Here is a 19,292-nt window from a genome sequence, read left to right as displayed (position 1 = left end):
GATGTTTTCACCATATTTCCAATCATATTCTCCCTGCACGAAGCACAGATCTATGAATAATATACTAGTGATTTTTCCTCCATCTTCACAATGACATTAGCATTGAGTTTTAATCAGCAGTATCCATAAAAGTTTCATAAAAAAGAACATTCATCCATTTTAAGTGCACAGTTGCTCAAGTGGTGACCAATACATAATCTCTGTCACTGGATTCTTGTCAGAGCATCTGCAGCTGTCACTCCTTGCCTCCTGGATCATCCTGAGGTTTGCCCTTTGGGCTCTGAGGTCAATGCCACACACAGGGCTCCTGCAGACTGTGTCTCTGTGCTGGGGGGACAAATCATAGGAAGGAATCACTGCCCACAGTGTGTTGAAAACTTGTGTGAAGCAGGTGAAATAAGTGACAGATGGCAAAGATTTTCAGTGTGTGACCCCTCTAAGAATGCACACGAGGGCTACTCCCCACAACCTCATTAAAGGTACTCCCCATCTCCTCAGTGCTTCAGAAGACTCAGAGATGGAGAGCTCTAGGAACCAGCAGGGAATCATATAAGAGAAAGACCCATCATCCTACAAAGAAGGGCCGTGTCTACAAGGTGATGTGTCACTACTCTAAACTTGACGCTCATGTAAGAGGAGTTTGTGTAGAGACACCATTGCATCCTGACTTATGAACAGCCAAGGGAGGATAGACAGACTTCCATAAGACATATGGGTGAAGCATAAAATCTGTGCCATAGTGATGGGAGGCCATGTGAAGAGACATATGTCCAGTTCTTTTTTTTTCAGTTTTGTTTTATTTTAGAGAGAGGGAGAGACAGAGAGAGACAGAGAGCAAGAGACAGACCATGAGCAGGGTTGGGGAAGAGAGAGAGGAAGATGCAGAATCTGAAGCAGGTTCCTGACAGCTCAGAGCCTGACTTGGGGCTCGAACCCACGAACCATGAGATCATGACCTGAGCTGAAGTCAGATGCTTAACCATCTGAGCCACCCAGGAACCTCACGCATGTCCTGTTCTTAATGTAGGGAGAGAGTGGACAGAGATCTGGAGGCAGGATATGTGTCTAATGGGCACTGGTAACCATGTCACAAATGGTGTGGCCATTTCTCGACACCAGCAAGGTTCCTAGGCTTACTTCTGAGGGGTCAGGGATGATCAGAGCTGGGACCTGCTGGCTAACACTTCTAGTGGCCTCTGTTCAGGGCCCACAGCTGTGACCCCTAGCCACCTGGCCTGAAACAGCCCCTGCCTTGCCACTCCCCTGATATCTTTATGCAGAGGGAACTGACCCAGGCCCAGTGAGGCAGCAGAGAGCTGAGATCTCATTTGCATGGATGGGCCCTCCCTCTCTCAGGGGATGAAGAAGGGACAGGAGCAATGAAGGGAGATCTGCTTAGCTGTGGAACCACAGAAGACAGGATCAGTGATGGTTTCCACCATGGGCTGGTCCCCTCTTCTCCTCACCCTCATTGCTCACTGCACAGGTGACTAGATGTGGGGACAGGGGAAGGGGCTCTGGGGGCACATGGGGACTTGCTTTCACCTTTTGTCTCAAGTCCCCACCATCATTTGTGTTTCTCTCCCCTTTCAGGGTCCTGGGCCCAGTCTTTACTGACTCAGCCACCCTCAGCATCCGGGGCCCTGGGCCAGAGGGTCACCATCTCCTGCACTGGAAGCAGCACCAACATCGGGGATGGTTATTGGGTGGGCTGGTACCAACAGCTACCAGGAAAGGCCCCCAAAACCATCATCTATGATACTAGCAATCGACCCTCTGGGGTCCCTGATCGATTCTCTGGCTCCAGATCTGGGAGTGTGGGCTCCCTGACCATCACTGGGCTTCAGGCTGAGGACGAGGCTGATTATTTCTGTGCATCATATGACAAGACTCTCAAGGGTACACAGTGCTCCAGGCCTGTGGGGAAGTGAGACAAAAACCTACTTGTTCATCTAGAAAGTGAGTGAACACCCCAGCAGCTGTTTGCTTAGGCTCACCTCATTCTGCTTATTCTTTTGCTGATGTGTTGGGTCCAGGTCCATCAACCAAGGGTGCCACCAGGAAATGGTGATTCCTTGTCTCCTTTCTGTCCTCAGAGTTACTTAGGGCAGCCATTCATACACAAAGAGGCTCCAAAGAAATAGAAAATTTTGTCCTCATGAGCTGGAACAGTTGACGTCTAGGCTGGCGGATATTAACTTGTCATCTTCTAATGTCTCCATAAAGGAAACATCCTCAGGCATGTAAGTATCATGGGGCCTCAGCCCTGACAATACTGTGGTTAAAGGTCCTGTCAAGTTTCTGTGCATCAAATCTCATATCAGCATAGCTTTAAGCAGGTGACTAACTCTGTTTTGTTTTGATTTTTTTTTTTGTATTTTGTATGGAATACATAAAACAATGCTGAACTAAAAATTAAAAAATATAAAATAACATTTTAGAGAAAAACCAGCATGGAACATTTATAGAAACTCAATTCATAACAACCACATCTGAGAGCAAACAAAAATCTGCACACCAATTTTTATACTAGCTTTTTAAAAGCTTTTTATTGTATTTTTATTTATTTTATTTTTTAAATGGTTTATTGTCAAATTGGTTTCCATATAACACCCAGTGATCTTCCCCACAAGTGCCCTCCTCCAACACCACCACCCCTTTTCCCCGTCCCCCTTCCCCTTCAATTCTCAGTTCATTTTCAGCATTCAATAGTCTCTCAAGTTTTGCGTCTCTCTCTCTCTCCCCAACTCTCTTTCCCTCTTCCCCTCCCTCTGGTCCTCCATTAGGTTTCTCCTGGTCTCCTGTTAGACCTATGAGTGCAAACATATGGTATCTGTCCTTCTCCGCCTGACTTATTTCACTTAGCATGACACCCTTGAGGTCCATCCACTTTCCTACAAATGGCCATATTTCATTCTTTCCCATTGCCATCTAATACTCCACTGTATACATATAACACATCTTCTTGATCCACTCAGCAGGTGATGGACATTTAGGCTCTTTCCTTGTTTTGGCTATTATTAACAGTGCTGCTATGAACATAGGGGTACATGTGCTCCTATGCATCAGCACTTCTGTATCCCTTGGGTAAATCCCTACCAGTGCTATTGCTGGGTCATTTGGGAGTTCTATCGATGGTTTTTTGAGGAACCTCCACACTGTTTTCCAGAGTGGCTGCACCAGTTTACATTCCCACCAACAGTGTAGAGGGTGCCAGTCTCTCCACACCCTCGCCAGCATCTATAGTCTCTTGATTTGTCATTTTAGTCACTCTGACTGGCGTCAGGTTGTATCTCAGTGATTTTGATTTGTGTTTCTCTGATGATGAGTGATGTTGAGCATTGTTTTATGTGCCTGTGGCCATCTGGATGTCCTTTTTGGAGAAGTATCTGTTCATGTTTTCTGCCCATTTCTACACTGGGTTATTTGTTTTTTGGGTGTGAGTTTGGTGAGTTCCTTGTAGATTTTGGATACTAGCCCTTTATCTAATATGTCATTTGCAACTATTCTTTGCCATTCTGTCCGTTGCCTTTTAGTTTTCTTGATTGTTTCTTTTGCAGTGCTGAAACTTTTTATCTTGATGAGGTCCCAAGTGTTTAGAGTTGCTTTCATTTCCCTTCCCTTTACGGATGTGTCGAGTAGGAAATTGCTGCAGTTGAGGTCAAGGAGGTTGTTTCCTACTTTCTCCTCAAGGGTTTTGATGGTTTCCTGTCTCACATTCAGGTACTTCAGCCATTATTTTTGTGTATGGTGTAAGAAAGTGTTCTAGTTTTATTTTTCTGCATGTTGCTGTCCAATTCTCCCAGCACCACCTGCTAAAGAGGCTGTTTTTTTTCCATCGGATACTCTTTCCCGCTTTGTCAAAAATTAACTGACTGTACATTTGTGGGCCCAGTTCTGGGTTCTCTATTCTATTCCATTGGTCTGTGTGTCTGTTTTTGTGCCAATACTATACTGTCTTGATGATGACAGCTTTGTAGTAGAGGCTAAAGTCTGGGATTGTGATGCCTCCCGTTTTGGTTTTCTTCTTCAATATTACTTTGGCTATTCGGGGTCTTGTGTGGTTCCATACGAATTTGAGGATAGCTTGTTCTAGCTTTGAGAAGAACGCTGGTGCAATTTTGTTGGGGAATTCTTTGAATGTGTAGATTGCTTTGGGTAGTAATGACATTTTCACAATGTTTATTCTTCCGATCCATGAACAGGGAATGTTCTTCTTTTTCCCGGTGTCTTCTTCAATCTCTTTCATAAGTTTCTATAGTTTTCATCATGTAGGTTTTTACGTCCTTGGTTAGGTTTACTTCTAGGTATTTTATGGTTTTTCGTGCAATCGTGAATGGGCTCAGTTTCTTGATTTCCCTTTCCATTGCTTCATTAATGGTGTATAGGAGTGCAACTGATTTCTGTACATTGATTTTGTACCCTGCAACTTTACTGAATTCATGGATCAGTTCTAGAAGGCTTCTGGTGGAATCTGCCGGGTTTTCCATGTAGAGTATCATGTCATCTGCAAAAAGTGAAAGTTTGACATCTTTGCCAATTCTGATGCCTTTTATTTCCTTTTATGTCTGATTGCTGATGCTACAACTTCCAGCACTATGTTACACAACAGTGGTGAGAGTGGACACTCCTGTCGTCTTCCTGATCTCAGGGGGAAGTTCTCAGTTTTTCCCCATGAAGGATGATATTAGCTGTGGGCTTTTCATAAACTGCTTTTATAATGTTTAGGTAAGTTCCTTCTATTCCGACTCTCTCAAGGGTTTTTATTAAGAAAGGGTGCTGTATTTTGCCAAATGCTTTTTTCTGCATCTATCGACAGGATCATATGGTTTTTATCCTTTCTTTTGTTAATGTGATGGATCACATTGATGGACTTGCAAATATTGAACCAGCCCTGTAACCCAGGAATGAATCCCACTTGATCATGATGGATAATTCTTTTTATATGCTGTTGAATTTGATTTGCTAGTGTCTTGTTGAGTATTTTTGCATCTGTATTCATTAAGGATACTGGTCTGTAGTTCTCTTTTTTGGCTGGGTCTCTGGTTTTGGTTATCAAGGTGATGCTGGCTTCGTAGAATGAGTTTGGAACGTTTTCTTCTATTTCTATCTTTTGGAATAGTTTGAGAAGAATGGGTATGAGCTCTGCTTTAAATGTCTGGTAGAATTCCCCTGGGAAGCCATCTGGCCCTGGGCCCTTATTCGTTGGGAGATTTTTGATAACAGATTCGATTTCTTCACTGGTTATTGGTCTATTCATGCGTTCTATCATCCCATTTAATTTTAGCAGTACATGTGTATTTAGGAATTTGCCTTTTTTTTCTAGGTTGTCCAGATTGTTGGTATATAATTTTTCATAGTAATCTCTGATGATTGCTTGTATTTCTAAGGGATTTTTTTGTAATAGATCCTTTTTCATTCATGATTTTGTCTGTGTGGGTGCTCTCTCTTTTCTTTCTGAATAGCCCTGGCTAGTGGTTTATCAATTTTGTTTATTTTTTTTCAAATAACCAACTCTTGCTTTCATTGATCTGCTTGACTGTGTTTTTTGATTCTATATTGTTTATTTCTGCCCTGATCTTTATCATTTCTTTACTTCTGCTGGGTTTGGAATGCTGTTGTTGCTCCCCTTTGAGTTCCAGTAGGTGCTCTGTTAGATTTTGAATTTGCACTTTTTCCTAGTTTGTTGAAATTAGCTTGGATTGCAATATCCTTTCCTCTTAGGGTTTCCTTTGCTGTGTCCCAGAGATTTTAGATTGTTGTATTTTTGTTTTCATTGGTTTCCATATATTTTTAAATTTCTTCTCTAATTGCTTGATAAGCGCAATCATTCTTCATTAGGGTGGCTTTTAACCTCCACATTTTTGGAGGTTTTCCAGACTTTTTCCTGTGGTTAACTTCAAGTTTCATAGCATTGTGATCTGAAAGTGTGCATGGTATGATCTCTATTGGTTTATACTGATGGAGGGCTGCTTTATGCCCCAGTATGTGATGTATCTTGGAGAATGTGCCAAGTGCACTCAACTTCTTGAGTTATATAATGTCTTTCTTCATCTTTGTTACTGCATTTACTTTAAAGTCCAGTTTGTCTGATATAAGTATGGCTACTCTGCCTTTCTTTTGGCTTCTAGTCACATAATAGATATTTTTCCATCCCTTTACTTTCAACCTGAAGGTATTTCAGGTCAAAAATAAGTATCTTGTAGACAGCAAAGAGATGGATATTTTTTTATCCATTCTGATACCCTGTGTCATTTGACTGAAGCATTCAGTCCATTTACATTGAACGTTACTATTAAAACATGTGGGTTCAGAGTCATTGTATTCTCCCTAGAATTCATGTTTATTGTGGTGTCTCTGGTACCTTGTATTTTTTGCAACATTTCCCTCTTAGAGTCCCTCTTGCGATTTCCTGTAGGGCTGGTTTGGTGGTCAGGATTCACTCAATGTTTGTTTATTTTGGAATACTTTTATCTCTCCTTCTATTTTGAATGGTGGGCTTGCTGGATAAAGGATTCTTGGCTGCATTTTTTTTCCTGTTCATCACATTGAAGTTTTCCTGCCCTTCCTTCCTGGCCTGCCAAGTTTCATTAGATAGGTCTGTAACTACTCTGATAGGTTTCCATTTGTATGTGAGGGCCCTTTACTCCCTAACTGCTTTCAGAATTCTCTGTTTATCTTTATATTTTGCCAGTTTCACTATGATATGTCATGCCGAAGGTCGATTCAAAGTACATATTCAGTGGGTTCTTTGTGCCTCTTGAATTTGAATGTCTATTTCTTTTCCCAGATTTGGGAAATTCTCAGTTATAATTTGGTCTAGTATCCCTTCAGGACCTTACTCTCTGTCTTCGTCTTTTGGAATTCCTATGATATGGATGTTGTTCCACTTGATTGTATCACTCAGGTCTCGAATTCTCCTTTCCTGCTCCTGGATCAATTTCTCTCTTTTTTCCACCTTCCTCTTTTGCTATAACTATATCTTCTAATTCACCCATTCTTCTCTCTGCCTCATCAATCCTTGAGGTGGTTGCCTCCATTTTATTATTCACTTCAATTATAGCCTTTTTGAACTTATCACACCTCTTTTCAAAGTCCCTATTCATTGTCTCAGTTGCTTCTTTGATGCTTTTTTCAAACCCAGAGATTAATTTTATGACAAGTTTTTTTAAATTCTTGATCTGGTAAGTTGTCTAGATCTTTCTTGAGCAGTTCTGTGGGTGACTTCTTCCTGGAGGTTCTTCAGGGGAGAGTTTTGTCATTTTTGCTATTTTTCTGTCTCTTGTCAGCTTTTAAAAGCTCGTTGTGCACTGTTCACCTATTAATATTGCTCTGTTAAAGGAGGCTTATTGACTATCCGGGGCTGGTCACTTCAGAAAATATTCTTTTAATGGTGTCTCTCAGTTTCTTTTGTTGTGTCTTTGAATATTTAATTTCCCTGATCAGTGATATTTGGGACTCGCTGTCATGCACATTTGGCTTGTTTCTTGGAGTAGCATTAAAAAGAAAAAGAGACAGACAAACACAGAGGGAACAGAAGCACAGAAACACACAGACAAATCAAACAAACAAACAAACAAATTAAAAGGGGGAAAGGAAAAAAAGGAAATGGAGAAGAGACAAAAATAAGAGAAGAAATAAAATAAAGGGGGTCAGAGACAGCAAAGGGCAATGGACAGTCTAAAAGTGTATGACCAGTTGAGGGGAGAGATAAGGATGAGCTACAGGTGAATATATCTGGATTGCAAGAAAGAAAAAAAGAGGGACAAAGGAGAAAATAAAATAAGGAGTAGAATTTTAAGTAAAAAAGGTAATAATAATAAAAAATAAATAAAACAAAAGAAAAAGTAGAAGAAAGCAGCAGCTCCCCCTTGTGGATAGGCGTGGTTTGGTGTAGTAGGTCTTGGAGGCTGCTCTCAGAGCATTGACCTTTGTGGCTGCAGAGAGTAGAATGGAGGCACCCCAAGCTCCGCTGGAACTCAGTGCTGCAGGCCACTCTAATGATCTGATCTTGTGCGGCAGCTGAATCAAGTTGTATTTTCCAGGTCTGCCTCAGCTCAGAGTCCTAGTCCATGCACTTTTATGCTCCCACAGATAAGATTTACTTGCTTTGGTGGCCGGCTTCTTTGAGGGAGTGTGGGAAGCGCAGCACAGGAGGAGTGACCGGTCAAACTATAGCACCTTAGAGGGAAGTTCCCCTTCTTGTCAAGGGGAAGCACCCTCCCACAAGTAGAGCAACAGCTCTTGGGACTCTTCCATGTGCCCTGCACACGTGCCCCTGATGTGGTTGATGCTAAGGTCCAGTCAGTCCCTGACCTTTGAAAATAAGGGTCTACCACAATTCCTCCTCCTTATCCCTTGAGAGTTCTCATCCTTCCATGAGGTCATAGGGAAGTATGCTTTAGCAAGCAGTGTCACAAGGGGGACAGTCTGGAAAATAAGGAACTTGGCCTATTTTTATGCTTTGCTTATTTGGGAATAAGCTCCTGTGGTTATTGTATAAAAGCTACAAACTGCTAATAAAGAATGACACTTTTGGTGCAATGGCTCTGAGTGTGCCTCCCGTCCCCTGACTTTCTGTCTCCTCTTTCTTCCTCATTCCCTTTCCTCGGGTCTCTTTTCAGATTGTCACAGCGGGCTGCAATGGGGGAGGGAACAGTTTCTCTAGGCGCTGGCAAGGATTTATGATGCTGCTGCTGGAGGCGAGGTGTACGCCCTCAGAGACCACCACCACTCCCAGCCCCCAGCTAGGGTAGCGATTGCCTAGGGGGAGAGATCAGTTTCCTTTGGGTCAGGCCGGAATTTGTGCTGCTGCTGCTTGAGACGAGGTGTGCTGCCTGAGGTGAGGTGCACAGCAGGAGGTGAAGTGCATGCCCTCACAGACACCACTGCAGACTCCCAGCCCCCAGCTGGGATAGGGATCACATAGGGTGAGGGAATAGTTTCTCTTGGTGCTGAATTGGATTCACGCTGCCGCTCTCCAAGGTGCTGGATGCTGTTGAAAATGAGCTGCACTCCTGCAGCCTTAGGGAGTGCCCCAGCCTCCACTGCCACCAACTCCCTGCCAGGCTCCCATAGGGTTGGGGGCTATATTTTCCCTGTTGGCACCTGGGATTCGGGATTCATGCAGCCAATGCTGGATGCGAGATGCGCCATGGAAATGAGGTGTGTGTTTCCACTCCCACAGCTGAGGCCGAAGTGAGCGCCCCTGGCTCCACTGCTGTGGCTGCCGACTACTTCCCAGGATGGCACAGGGGTGGAAGCTGTTTTTTCCTCTGTGCCACCTGGGTTCGGCACTTGGGCTACCCAGCAGTTATATATGGAGTAAGAGTTTTTCTTTCCGAGCAGGGTTAAATGTTCTTTATCTCTTCTCTAGAGACAGTACTATGAGCGTGTTCAGTTTCTCTTTCTCTTCCTTTTGTCTCTCAGGGGCTCTGCCCACTTTCCCCGTGTTGGGCTGGGGCTCCCACCACCCCTGCCCTTCTCGGGCTGGCCCATTTTCTAATCTCCCCAGTTCACACTCACTCACTCAGGCATCTTTGAGGTTGTCTTCTTTCTGTAGTCTGTATTTTCTCCTTCCACTCTTGCCGATGAGAGTAATGTCCTTCTCAGTTTGATAGATGGGGCAGACAAAGTTATGTACTAGCTTTCGTAAGAATTACTAAGACTTCAGGTAAAAAGATGTCCTCCAGTTTAGTATACATTCATAGAAGGGGATGTTATTAAAAAATTAATAGTAGTAACCTATCAAGTCCAAAAATTCACATGAATTTTAAATTCTTATTTCTCAGGAAAGAAGAACATATACAAAAGGTCACATTCCATATAATTGTAATTGTTTTATATTTTAGAAGAGGCAGGTGATGAAAAAGTCAGTAAGTGACAAGAGGTGGAAAGATAAGAGGAGGGTGAAGGTGTGAAGCATAGCAATTGTGTTTGTGACAGTGCCATATTTGAACGTGACACTGTGATGATGGCCACCCCACTGTATGCTGTAGTCAACAGCCCATTAAACTCTACATCACAGTGACAGCACCTTACTGCATGCCTGTGAAGTCACCTGGGGACTGTGGTCCTCGATGGACTGCACCGTACAACATGATGCCGTCTGCTGCTACAAATCTATGAATCCACCTCAGCAATGGGCTGTGGGGCTGAAAGGTGCTGACCTGAGGGGTTTTGAAAATGAAGCCTGCATCTCCAGACATAAAAGAAACTATTTACATGTGCCCTTAGCTCTAGTTGACAGAGTTGTGTCCCACTGAATGAATGGTCAATAGTTTTGATGTTCCTGGTTTGTGCACTGGAATTGAACAATGAAGTCAGCAGTCACAGATGGTGGGAACCATTGTTCTCCCTTAGGATTGGAAGTTTATGTTTTGGGGGAGTCTCAGCCTCTCCATAATTAATGTTGTTGTCAAACCTGCCCTTGTGGTTCTTATTATGACTACAGGACAACCTTCTGCAACAACACAGGAAACTGAAAACTAAAGGTTTATATTTAAAAGACCTTGAAATTACGGAGCACACCTGGGGCCACAGAGAGGTCATGGGTAGAGGAAGAGCAAGCCTATGACCTCTGATCATGCTACAAAACACAACTTGAATTTCTCAGCCCATCTGGTACATTTACAGGGGAAAGACTGAGAGGTGCTTGTCTCACCTAAATGACACACTGCTCACCACATGGGACCTCAACCAGAAGGTAGCATGTCACTAACACACATGCCACAGGAATGATGAAGGGACTGGGCACCAAAGCCAGCCTGGACCGAGGGACTCTGCCTCCAGGACCCCACTCACCCATTCTGTACTCGGATGGGGATGGTGCTCATGGTTATGTCCCAAGCTCCTATTTTCCTACACATCCACACCCACATGCTCACCATGCCTGGACACCAGCTTCAGCTACAGTCACTCCTTGCTGCCACAAATGGTCAAAGTTGAACATTTTTGCACTTGGAAATCAATAATTCTATTGCTTACCAGATCTTCAAGTATTTTATTTACAGAGAACCATCTCCTTATCTAATACTTGACTGCAGTAAACAGGAGCACCATCTGTCGGGATATCCAGAACAGGAACCCCCAGTTCATACTATACTGTTCCTCCTTGTCTACCTGACTTCCTTCTGCTCCACAGTCCTGAGCATCTCTTGTAAGCACAGCCGCCTGGGTCTCCAATCCTGCTTTCCTGTCTCAGTTTTTCTTTCTCAACCAAATAGTTTACTAAGTCCAGCTCTGCTGTGTCCACCCTTCCATTCTGTGTGCACAATGTTACCAAGTGGTTTGATACTCTGAAAAATCGTATCTCACCATGGTTAGAGCTTCTTCAAACCCTGTTTTGATTTTCTCCTCTGTGAGTCCATGAGGAGAACACAGTCACTCCTCTCCTGAGATTTACTTGAAACGCCTTCCTCTGAGGAGCTCCCAAAATGTCCCAAAGAGTAAGATAATCTCACTCTTTTATATGACTTCTTTTCTGGAAGGATTCTTGTACTCACAGGAGAGTTTATTTCCTGACTATATTCCCACTGTGTTGTCAGTCTCTCACATTACAGGGAGTGTATCCATATTATTTCAATCAGATCCAACACGGTCCTTCCAAGTTACTCAGGTCATGGTTGAACACACTGACACAGGTGTGAACATTAACATCGAGACACTGAGGAACCCCCAGGTGGACACGGTACCAGCATGGGGCACAGGGCCCCTCTCAGGGCCCTGAGGAAGGACCCTCATGGTTGGGGGAGTTGGGTAGAGGCTGACCTGCCCCTGTGCTCCCTGATGAGACCGTGCTACCTGGGAGAGTTTCACGGGCAGGGTCCTGTGGTTGTTCCCATGGCTGCTACCTCCACCCTATCTGGGTCTCACTAGAAACAGGCCCTGCCCTTACCCTCTTCTCTTCCAGGTCCCTTCAGATCCTGAATCAGATATCATGTGGAGCCCATGTGGAGCCCACTCTGACAGAGTGTGGAAGAGAGTGCATATTTGCTTCAACAGTCCACTTGCTTCCTTGTCATCATAGGTAGCATAAGACAAGCCTGGAATAACCCAACCCAACCCAACTGTGGAGACCAGGGACTGTCCTTGGCCTGGATTTCCCTCCTCCTCCTGTCTCTCTGTCTCTGCTCAAATCAGAAGAACATCACACTGCTGGGTGAGCTCCCAGATATTATCAAATGTCATACCAAGTCTCTAAGAGCAAAAAAAATCCAATTACAATGCTCTATCACCTATGAGTGTCTGTGTTTGCAGGTTCCATGTCCCAACCTATGCTGATCGAACCACCTCTCTCTGTTCATCTCCAGGAACAATTGCCAGACTCACCTACACCCTGAGCAGGAACATGAGTGCTACTTTGTATAACACCTTTTGATACCAGCAGAAGGCAGGTTGTCCTCTCTACTCTTTCCTGCAGTACTGCTCAGACTCACACAAACAGCTGGCAACTGTGGTCCCCAGGCATATATCTGGATTGAAAGATGCCTTCTCCGATACAGCAATTTGCTCATATCTGGACTGCAGCCTGAGGATGAGGCTGGCTCTTACTGTGATCTTGACAGCACATTGACAGCTATTGACAGTGGGAGCGGCTGTCTTTATTCACTGTGCTTCTGGTAAGGAGGAAGTGGTAAAGGATCTCTGGGCCCAAAACCTTGGCCTCAGCCTCTTTTCATTGAACAACATACATGGAGACACATCTAAGGGTTCCATAACTTGAAAAAGATCTGTCCTTGAACAGAGGAAAAAGAAATACCCAAATTACACCTGTAGAGTGGGACAGCACAGCATCCCAGGAAGAAGCTGAGACTGAGAGAACACAGGTCATGTGCTTGTCCCCATGGGATCTGGATGATAAACAGAAATCAATACTGTGTCTGCAACTGAAACTGTTGCCCAGCAAACATTCATCGACCTGTCATTTCTACCTTCAAGTCCTGTAGTGTGACCTCGTGTCACTACTGATGTGTCCACAGCTGATATATTGACAATAACCCTGGTCTCAGACACAGTCTCTTCTCTCTGAACCAGCTGCATATGAACTTGGACCCAACTCTACAGACTCTCCCTGACAACACCCCAGCACATCCTCCATCCTCTTCTCCCTTCTGCTCCCATCTCCCTCAGGGTCAGCTTTTTCCTCTGACTCTTCAGGTCCTACATCAGAGTTAGAGAAAACTGGAAGTGATCTTGTTGTTATTTCTAGTCTCTTCCTCCAGGGAGGAGAATGACAAGAATATAGAGCTGCATGAAATCCCTCAATTTCTCCTTCCTGCTTCTATCACGAGACAAGACATGGACTTTGATTCAGAGATGTGTTAACAGGTCTGCTGTCAAAGGAGACCTAACTGCCTAATTAATTGTCTTCCAGAGAAAATGGTGTTTAAGACACTGACCTTTATATGCTTTTTTGAAGACACACAAGCAACCCAATGTTTATAGCAGCACTCTCAACAATAGTCAAAGTATGGAAAGAGTCTAAATGTTCATAGATGAATGAATGGATAAAGATGATGTGGTGTATATATCCAATGGAGAATTACCTGGTAATCAAAAAGAATGAAATCATGCCATTTTCAATCTCTGGATGGAACTAGAGCATACTATGCTATGCAAAATTAGTCAGTCATAGAAAGACGACTATCTTATGACATCACTTATGTGAGGTCTTTAAGATACAATACAGAAGAACACAAGGGAATGGAAGGAAAAATAATATAAAAACAGGGACTAGGACAAACACATAAGAGACTCGTAAATACAGAGAACAAATAGAGGCTACTAAATGGGTTGGGGGATGGAGTGGGGCTAAATGGGTAAGGGGCATTGAGGAATCTATTTCTGAAGTCATTGTTGCACTATATGCTAACTTGTATGTAAATTAAAAAATAAATTAAAAAAAGACACTGACCTTTAAATGCAGAGTCCTCAGGAGGAATGCCCTCCCTCAGTGTGTGGAGAAGCCTAAGAGGAACTATAGAATTCCTGGCCTCATTTTTGGTCACACACACACACACACACACACACACACACACACACACAGTTCATTTCTATGAGTGTATAGTGTCCTGCAATTCCTAAGCTTCTATCTCCCACCACGAGCCAACCTGTGCTTATCCAGGCTTCCTCAGCATCAATCTATGAAGCAGAATTCCCATCCATTCAGTGACATCGAGTGTCACTGGGATCCTGTCACCAGTGCAGGATGTGCCAAGAACACCTGCTCCTGGGATGAGGCTGAAGCTGATCACAACATTGATTTTTTTTACAGCTCCCTCAGTGCTGCTCCCACAAGATCAAGGCCTACAGAGACATAAGACACACATGCTGGGTTCTTTCATGGCTGGTCTGTCGCTTCCCAGAAACTCCAGTGACAACTCCAAATAGGATGGGTCCCTGCTGAAACATCTGTTCCATCCCACGGCCACAGGCTCTGTTACCACGGGGGCACAGTGCTCCTTATCTCCATCCCACCTTGAGGCATATATGGGATATTTGGGAAAGTTTTCTTGCTGAAATTGGCTTTGGTAATGGAAACCCATTCCTCTAGTCACAGGTGGTTGAATGAGCATTTTTTAAAAAATCCTGAACATCATAAACAAAAGACCAGTAACTACTGGTCTACTCACCCTGAGAGGGGTCTGAACCCTAGTCAGTTCATCCTGGAAACTCTGTGTGTGTTAATTCCATCGCAGAGATTGGTTTAACGTTCAAAGGAACAGGGTCCTCATGATGGTTTCTTAGGCACCACTTTGGACTTCCCTATTTTTATTATAGGACAAGAATTAATATACAAACTCATCATTAAAAAATAATAAATCAAATTATTTAGAGACAAGTTTATAGATCCTTTTGAACCGTGAGTGAAAAGTAAAATATTTCCATTATTTTTCAACCATTTTTTCAACTACTATTTGAATCCATATTCTCTCTATGGAAAGCACAATTCTGTGAAAATATCCTGGTGATTTTACCTGCATCATACCATTGACAGTGTCGCTGAGTTTAATTCATTCTTCCTGAGATGATTTTTTTCTGTATGAAATCAAGCACATTCATTTTCAGTTAACAGTTGTCCAAATGGTGATGGACACATAAAGTCTGCAGTGAGGTCTCTGTCAGACCACATGCTTTTGTCACTCCACCTCTCCTAGGCCTTCTGTATGTTAACCTTTGTGATCAAGTCAATGCCACACACAGGGCTCCTGCAGACTGTGTCTGTGTGGTGGGAGGACAGGTCCTAGGAGGGAATCACTAATCACAGTGTGTGAACTGTTGTTTCACAGAGGTGGAAGTGGTGTCAGATGACAAAGATGTTCAGCGTGTAGCCCCTCCAAGAATGTACCCAAGGGCTTCTACCCACAACCTAGAGTAAAGGGCTTCCTGTCTTTTGAGTGCTGAGGGGACTTTTAGAAAAACAGAACTCTGAGATCTGAGAGAAATCAAGCAGAGGAAAGAAATCAGCCTTCTGCATATGATTCAGTATGTTTCAATGTGGACCCAGCCCTGCTCTGGCCCTGATCCCCATCTGTGAGGCTGTATAGGGGTCACCACCTCAGTCCTGCCCCATCAACATCAAAGGGAGCCATGGACACACTCACTATATGGTGCCTGAGTAGGGTAAAGTGTGCCTTGAGGTGATGGGATGTCACATAGGAGGACTCCTGGCCTGCCCCAAAGGAGGGGGACAGTGAACAGAGCAGGGGAGGCAGGAAGTCTCTCTGATCACCATGTCACATAATGCTGTGCCCACACCTTGACACCAGGGGGTGCACATTACTTGCTTCTGAGGATCAGGAATGATCAGTTAGAACCTGCCCCTGACAATGCCTGTGCCTTCTGCTCAGGACTCACAGCTGTGACCTCACCACCCCCTTACAAAACAGAGCCCCACCCCTGCCACTTCCCTGATATGCTCAGGCAGAGAGGACAGACCCAGGGCAGGGATGTGTCTGAGAGCTGGGGGTATCATTTGCATTGGATGGGCCCTCCCTCTCTCAAAGCATGAAAAGGGGAAGGCACAGATTAGGGGAGATCTGCTCAGCTGTGGGCCACAGAAGGCAAGATCAGTGATGACCTCCACCATGGCATGGTCACCTCTCCTCCTTGCCCTCGTCATTCACTGCACAGGTGACTAGGGGTGGGGACAGGGGAAGCGGTCCTGGGAGAAGATGTGCAATCTGATTCTTCATCTTTAGATCCCAGCATCACCCTCTCTCTGTCTCTCCCACTTCCAGGGTCCTGGGCCCAGTCTGTGCTGACTCAGCTGCCCTCAGTGTCTGGGGCCCTAGGTCAGAAGGTCACCGTCTCCTGCATCGGAAGTGCCAACAACATCGGTATTTTTGGTGTGAGTTGGTACCAACAGCTCCTAGGAAAGGCCCCTAAACTCCTCATGTATTCTAGTAGCAATCGACCCTCGGGGGTTCCTGATCGATTTTCTGCATCCAACTCTGGCAACACAGGCTCTCTGACCATCAGTGGGCTCCAGGCTGAGGATGGGGCTGATTATTGCTGCCAGTCCTTTGACAGTACTATGGATGGTGACACAGTGCTCCAGGCCTGTGGGGAAGTGAGACAAAAACCTGCTGTCCCCACAGCAATGGGACTTCCCATCCAGTCCTGACTTTTTGGCCAAGTCAGATGCTTCTTTGTTTGGGGTCTGAAACCCACCTCAAGGAATTTGTCTACAAAGTCTTTCCACATTCTCTTAAGTTTCTCATGAAACCTGTCCTGGGAAGGAAGATACTGTGTGGTTTTACAAAACTGAACACCAATTCCTGGGTGCCATGGGCCGGCTGCCAATAGGATGGAGGCCATGACAGGTGAGGGCAGAAACCAGCTCTGTCTGAGTCAGAACACATTAGGGTGTCCAATATGTGTCCTGGTAATAACAGCTCACACAAATGTGCCCCCAAATCCTCGTCTATTTTGATTAGACCCTCTGGGGATCCAGATCCATTCTTTGGCTCCATTTGTGGCAAATCTCATTCCCAGATTATCACTGGGCTGATGTCTGAGAAGGAGGCTTCTGGTCCCTGCCCTTCCTTGGAAAGCAACTCAGGCTCACACAGAGTCCCAGGCCCATGAGAATTAAAGCAGAACCCCTTTCTCATCTCCTGGAATGTTGAGTACCCAGCAGCAGATAAGCTCAGCCTGTGACTTCTGCTACTGATACTCCTGTTGTTGCCACCATGGACCCAGGCGCATGTAGAAGTGCCACTTGGGAGTGAGGGCTCCTCCTTCCCTTCTGTTCCCTTTATCACTGGAAGCAGCCCCTTCCTAGACAAAAGGTCTTAAAGGACACAGAAAGCTCATCTCACCCATCAGGTTGAGACACAAGGTCTCTTTGCAGTGAAGTTCATGGACTTGGGGTGGAGGTCCAGTGTCTTCATCTCCCACATGACCTCTGACAAATCCAGGGTCTCCATTCCTTGGTCATTTCTTATTTCTAGAAGTTTCCAGAGTTATATAATTTTCTTACTGGTCTTCAATAGGAATGCCTCTTACTTTTGCTGTTTGGGATGATTTCTTCTCTCACAGCAGTACAAGTTCCGGATTACTTATACCTGAAACATATATGTGGGTCTTTTGAAATGAATCCCTGTCCACTCCCATCAATGCTGAGATCCACCAGTTATTTTTTGGTTCACTTGCATTGTCTAACACATGCAGAAAGATGTTGAATAATATTGGTGTTTAGGTGTTATTCGTCTTTTCAGGTTGTAAAATATCATCCTCACTCACACCCCATTAGCTAATTTTCTGGTTGTGGGACTGAGTTCTATGTGTGTAGTAGAGAGTGTGTAATCACAGGAAAAAATCCATTTTGCTTTTCCATTTGTTGTGGTTTTTATCAGCTTTTTCCTTTCAATTTTGCAAAGGATCTTACAAGGTTATGTGAGGTCATGTGATTTTCATCTGTTGTTTAATGAATATGATGTCTTATATTAGATGATTTATGGCTATGGAATCTGACTCTATATTTGCAATAAAATCCCATATGATCACACTGTGTGACTATTTTAATCTCATAATGGAAAGTAACTATTTGTATTTTATTTAGGAGATTTGCACCAAATTTTCATAATATTCTGCATTTTCCCTTTTCTGTATTTTATGTATCAATTCTACACATTACTGCTATATTCCTTTCATAAGAATTTAAATTTTTTATTGTTTTCTAGTGATTTTCAAAAAAATCTATAAGGGAAATATATGAAACTATGATCTGTGAAGGTTGTTAGTATTGTGTGTGTGTGTGTGTGTGTGTGTGTGTGTGAGAGAGAGAGAGAGAGAGAGAGAGAGAGAGAGAGAGAGAGAGAAATGATCCATATCCTGTGCCTTTGTGTGGAATAGTCCCTAAAAATATTGTCTATTTTCTTCTATGGATATTGGTCTGCTCGTTTTTTTATTGGAACCGTATTTCCTCCTAGTGATCTATTCCTTTATTTATTATTGAGGTTAACAGTATGACTATTTTCATTTTTTATTTTTGTCTACATAAAATTCCTCATTTGCAATTTGTATATTATCCAGTTCATGCAAAATTTAATCAGTCAACTGTTCTGTCACTTAAAACATGATATTAAAGGGAGAGTCAAGATGGCTTTGATTCCTCAAGCTTCTGCCATGCATAGATTAGTCAGTCTCTGCAGTGACTAAAGCAGGGCTGAAGTCTCCTGGAGCCTCTGGAGATGCAGATTGCATCTTCTGCATGGACATCTCGCATGGAGTTGATAGATCAGGAATGCACTCCCAGTTTCAAGATGCTGGCTTCACTCTGCTGTAGTGAATCTGGGACCCACATTGGATACCTTTACTGCAATAGAGGTGGACAAAATGACAGTGAACAGATCCCTCCAGAGGAGTTGTAGAGGTTGGACATTTCACTCTTTATCCATATTGCATCTCCTGGTTGAAAGGGATAAGGGTATGTGGTCAGATTCACAGGTAACTGCTCCCTGTCTCAGTGGTGTAAAGTGGTTAGGGTAAAGCCAAGGGCCTGCATCTGTTGTCTTGGGGTTAGATTGTCTATCTCATTTAGATGGTCCCTTATGCCCTTGGTAATGGGGAGAGGGTGCCCATAAAAGATTTTATAAGGGGAGAACCCCATCTGTTTCTTTAGCCTCCCACTTGCAGCTGCAATCTGCCTCCCTGAAGGTTCCTTCTCTCTCCCTGCCTAATGTTACCCCTTTCCATATTTATTTCTCCCTAGAATAGGGCCTGTAACTTCTGTTAGGGAACAGGGACAATGACCCTTCTGACTTCTTCAAGCTGACAAGGGACAG

The 19,292-nt window shown here is 44.0% G+C and overlaps 2 gene segments (V, D, J or C); both read left to right on the top strand.

Annotated features, from left to right (window-relative positions):
• The first annotated feature begins 1,428 nt into the window (after positions 1–1,428).
• On the top strand, positions 1,429–10,128 carry LOC115285202. The segment is given in 5 exon segments: positions 1,429–1,486; positions 1,594–1,899; positions 2,227–2,243; positions 8,625–8,752; positions 9,999–10,128. Coding segments are annotated over 5 exon segments (639 nt in total).
• Positions 10,129–16,076: 5,948 nt separating this feature from the next.
• On the top strand, positions 16,077–16,627 carry LOC115285206. The segment is given in 2 exon segments: positions 16,077–16,134; positions 16,242–16,627. Coding segments are annotated over 2 exon segments (444 nt in total).
• The last annotated feature ends 2,665 nt before the right edge of the window (positions 16,628–19,292 follow it).

The sequence above is a fragment of the Suricata suricatta genome, unplaced genomic scaffold (assembly GCF_006229205.1).
Source record: "Suricata suricatta isolate VVHF042 unplaced genomic scaffold, meerkat_22Aug2017_6uvM2_HiC HiC_scaffold_52, whole genome shotgun sequence".
NCBI lineage: Eukaryota > Metazoa > Chordata > Mammalia > Carnivora > Herpestidae > Suricata > Suricata suricatta.
This window is presented reverse-complemented; position numbering and strand designations above follow the sequence as displayed.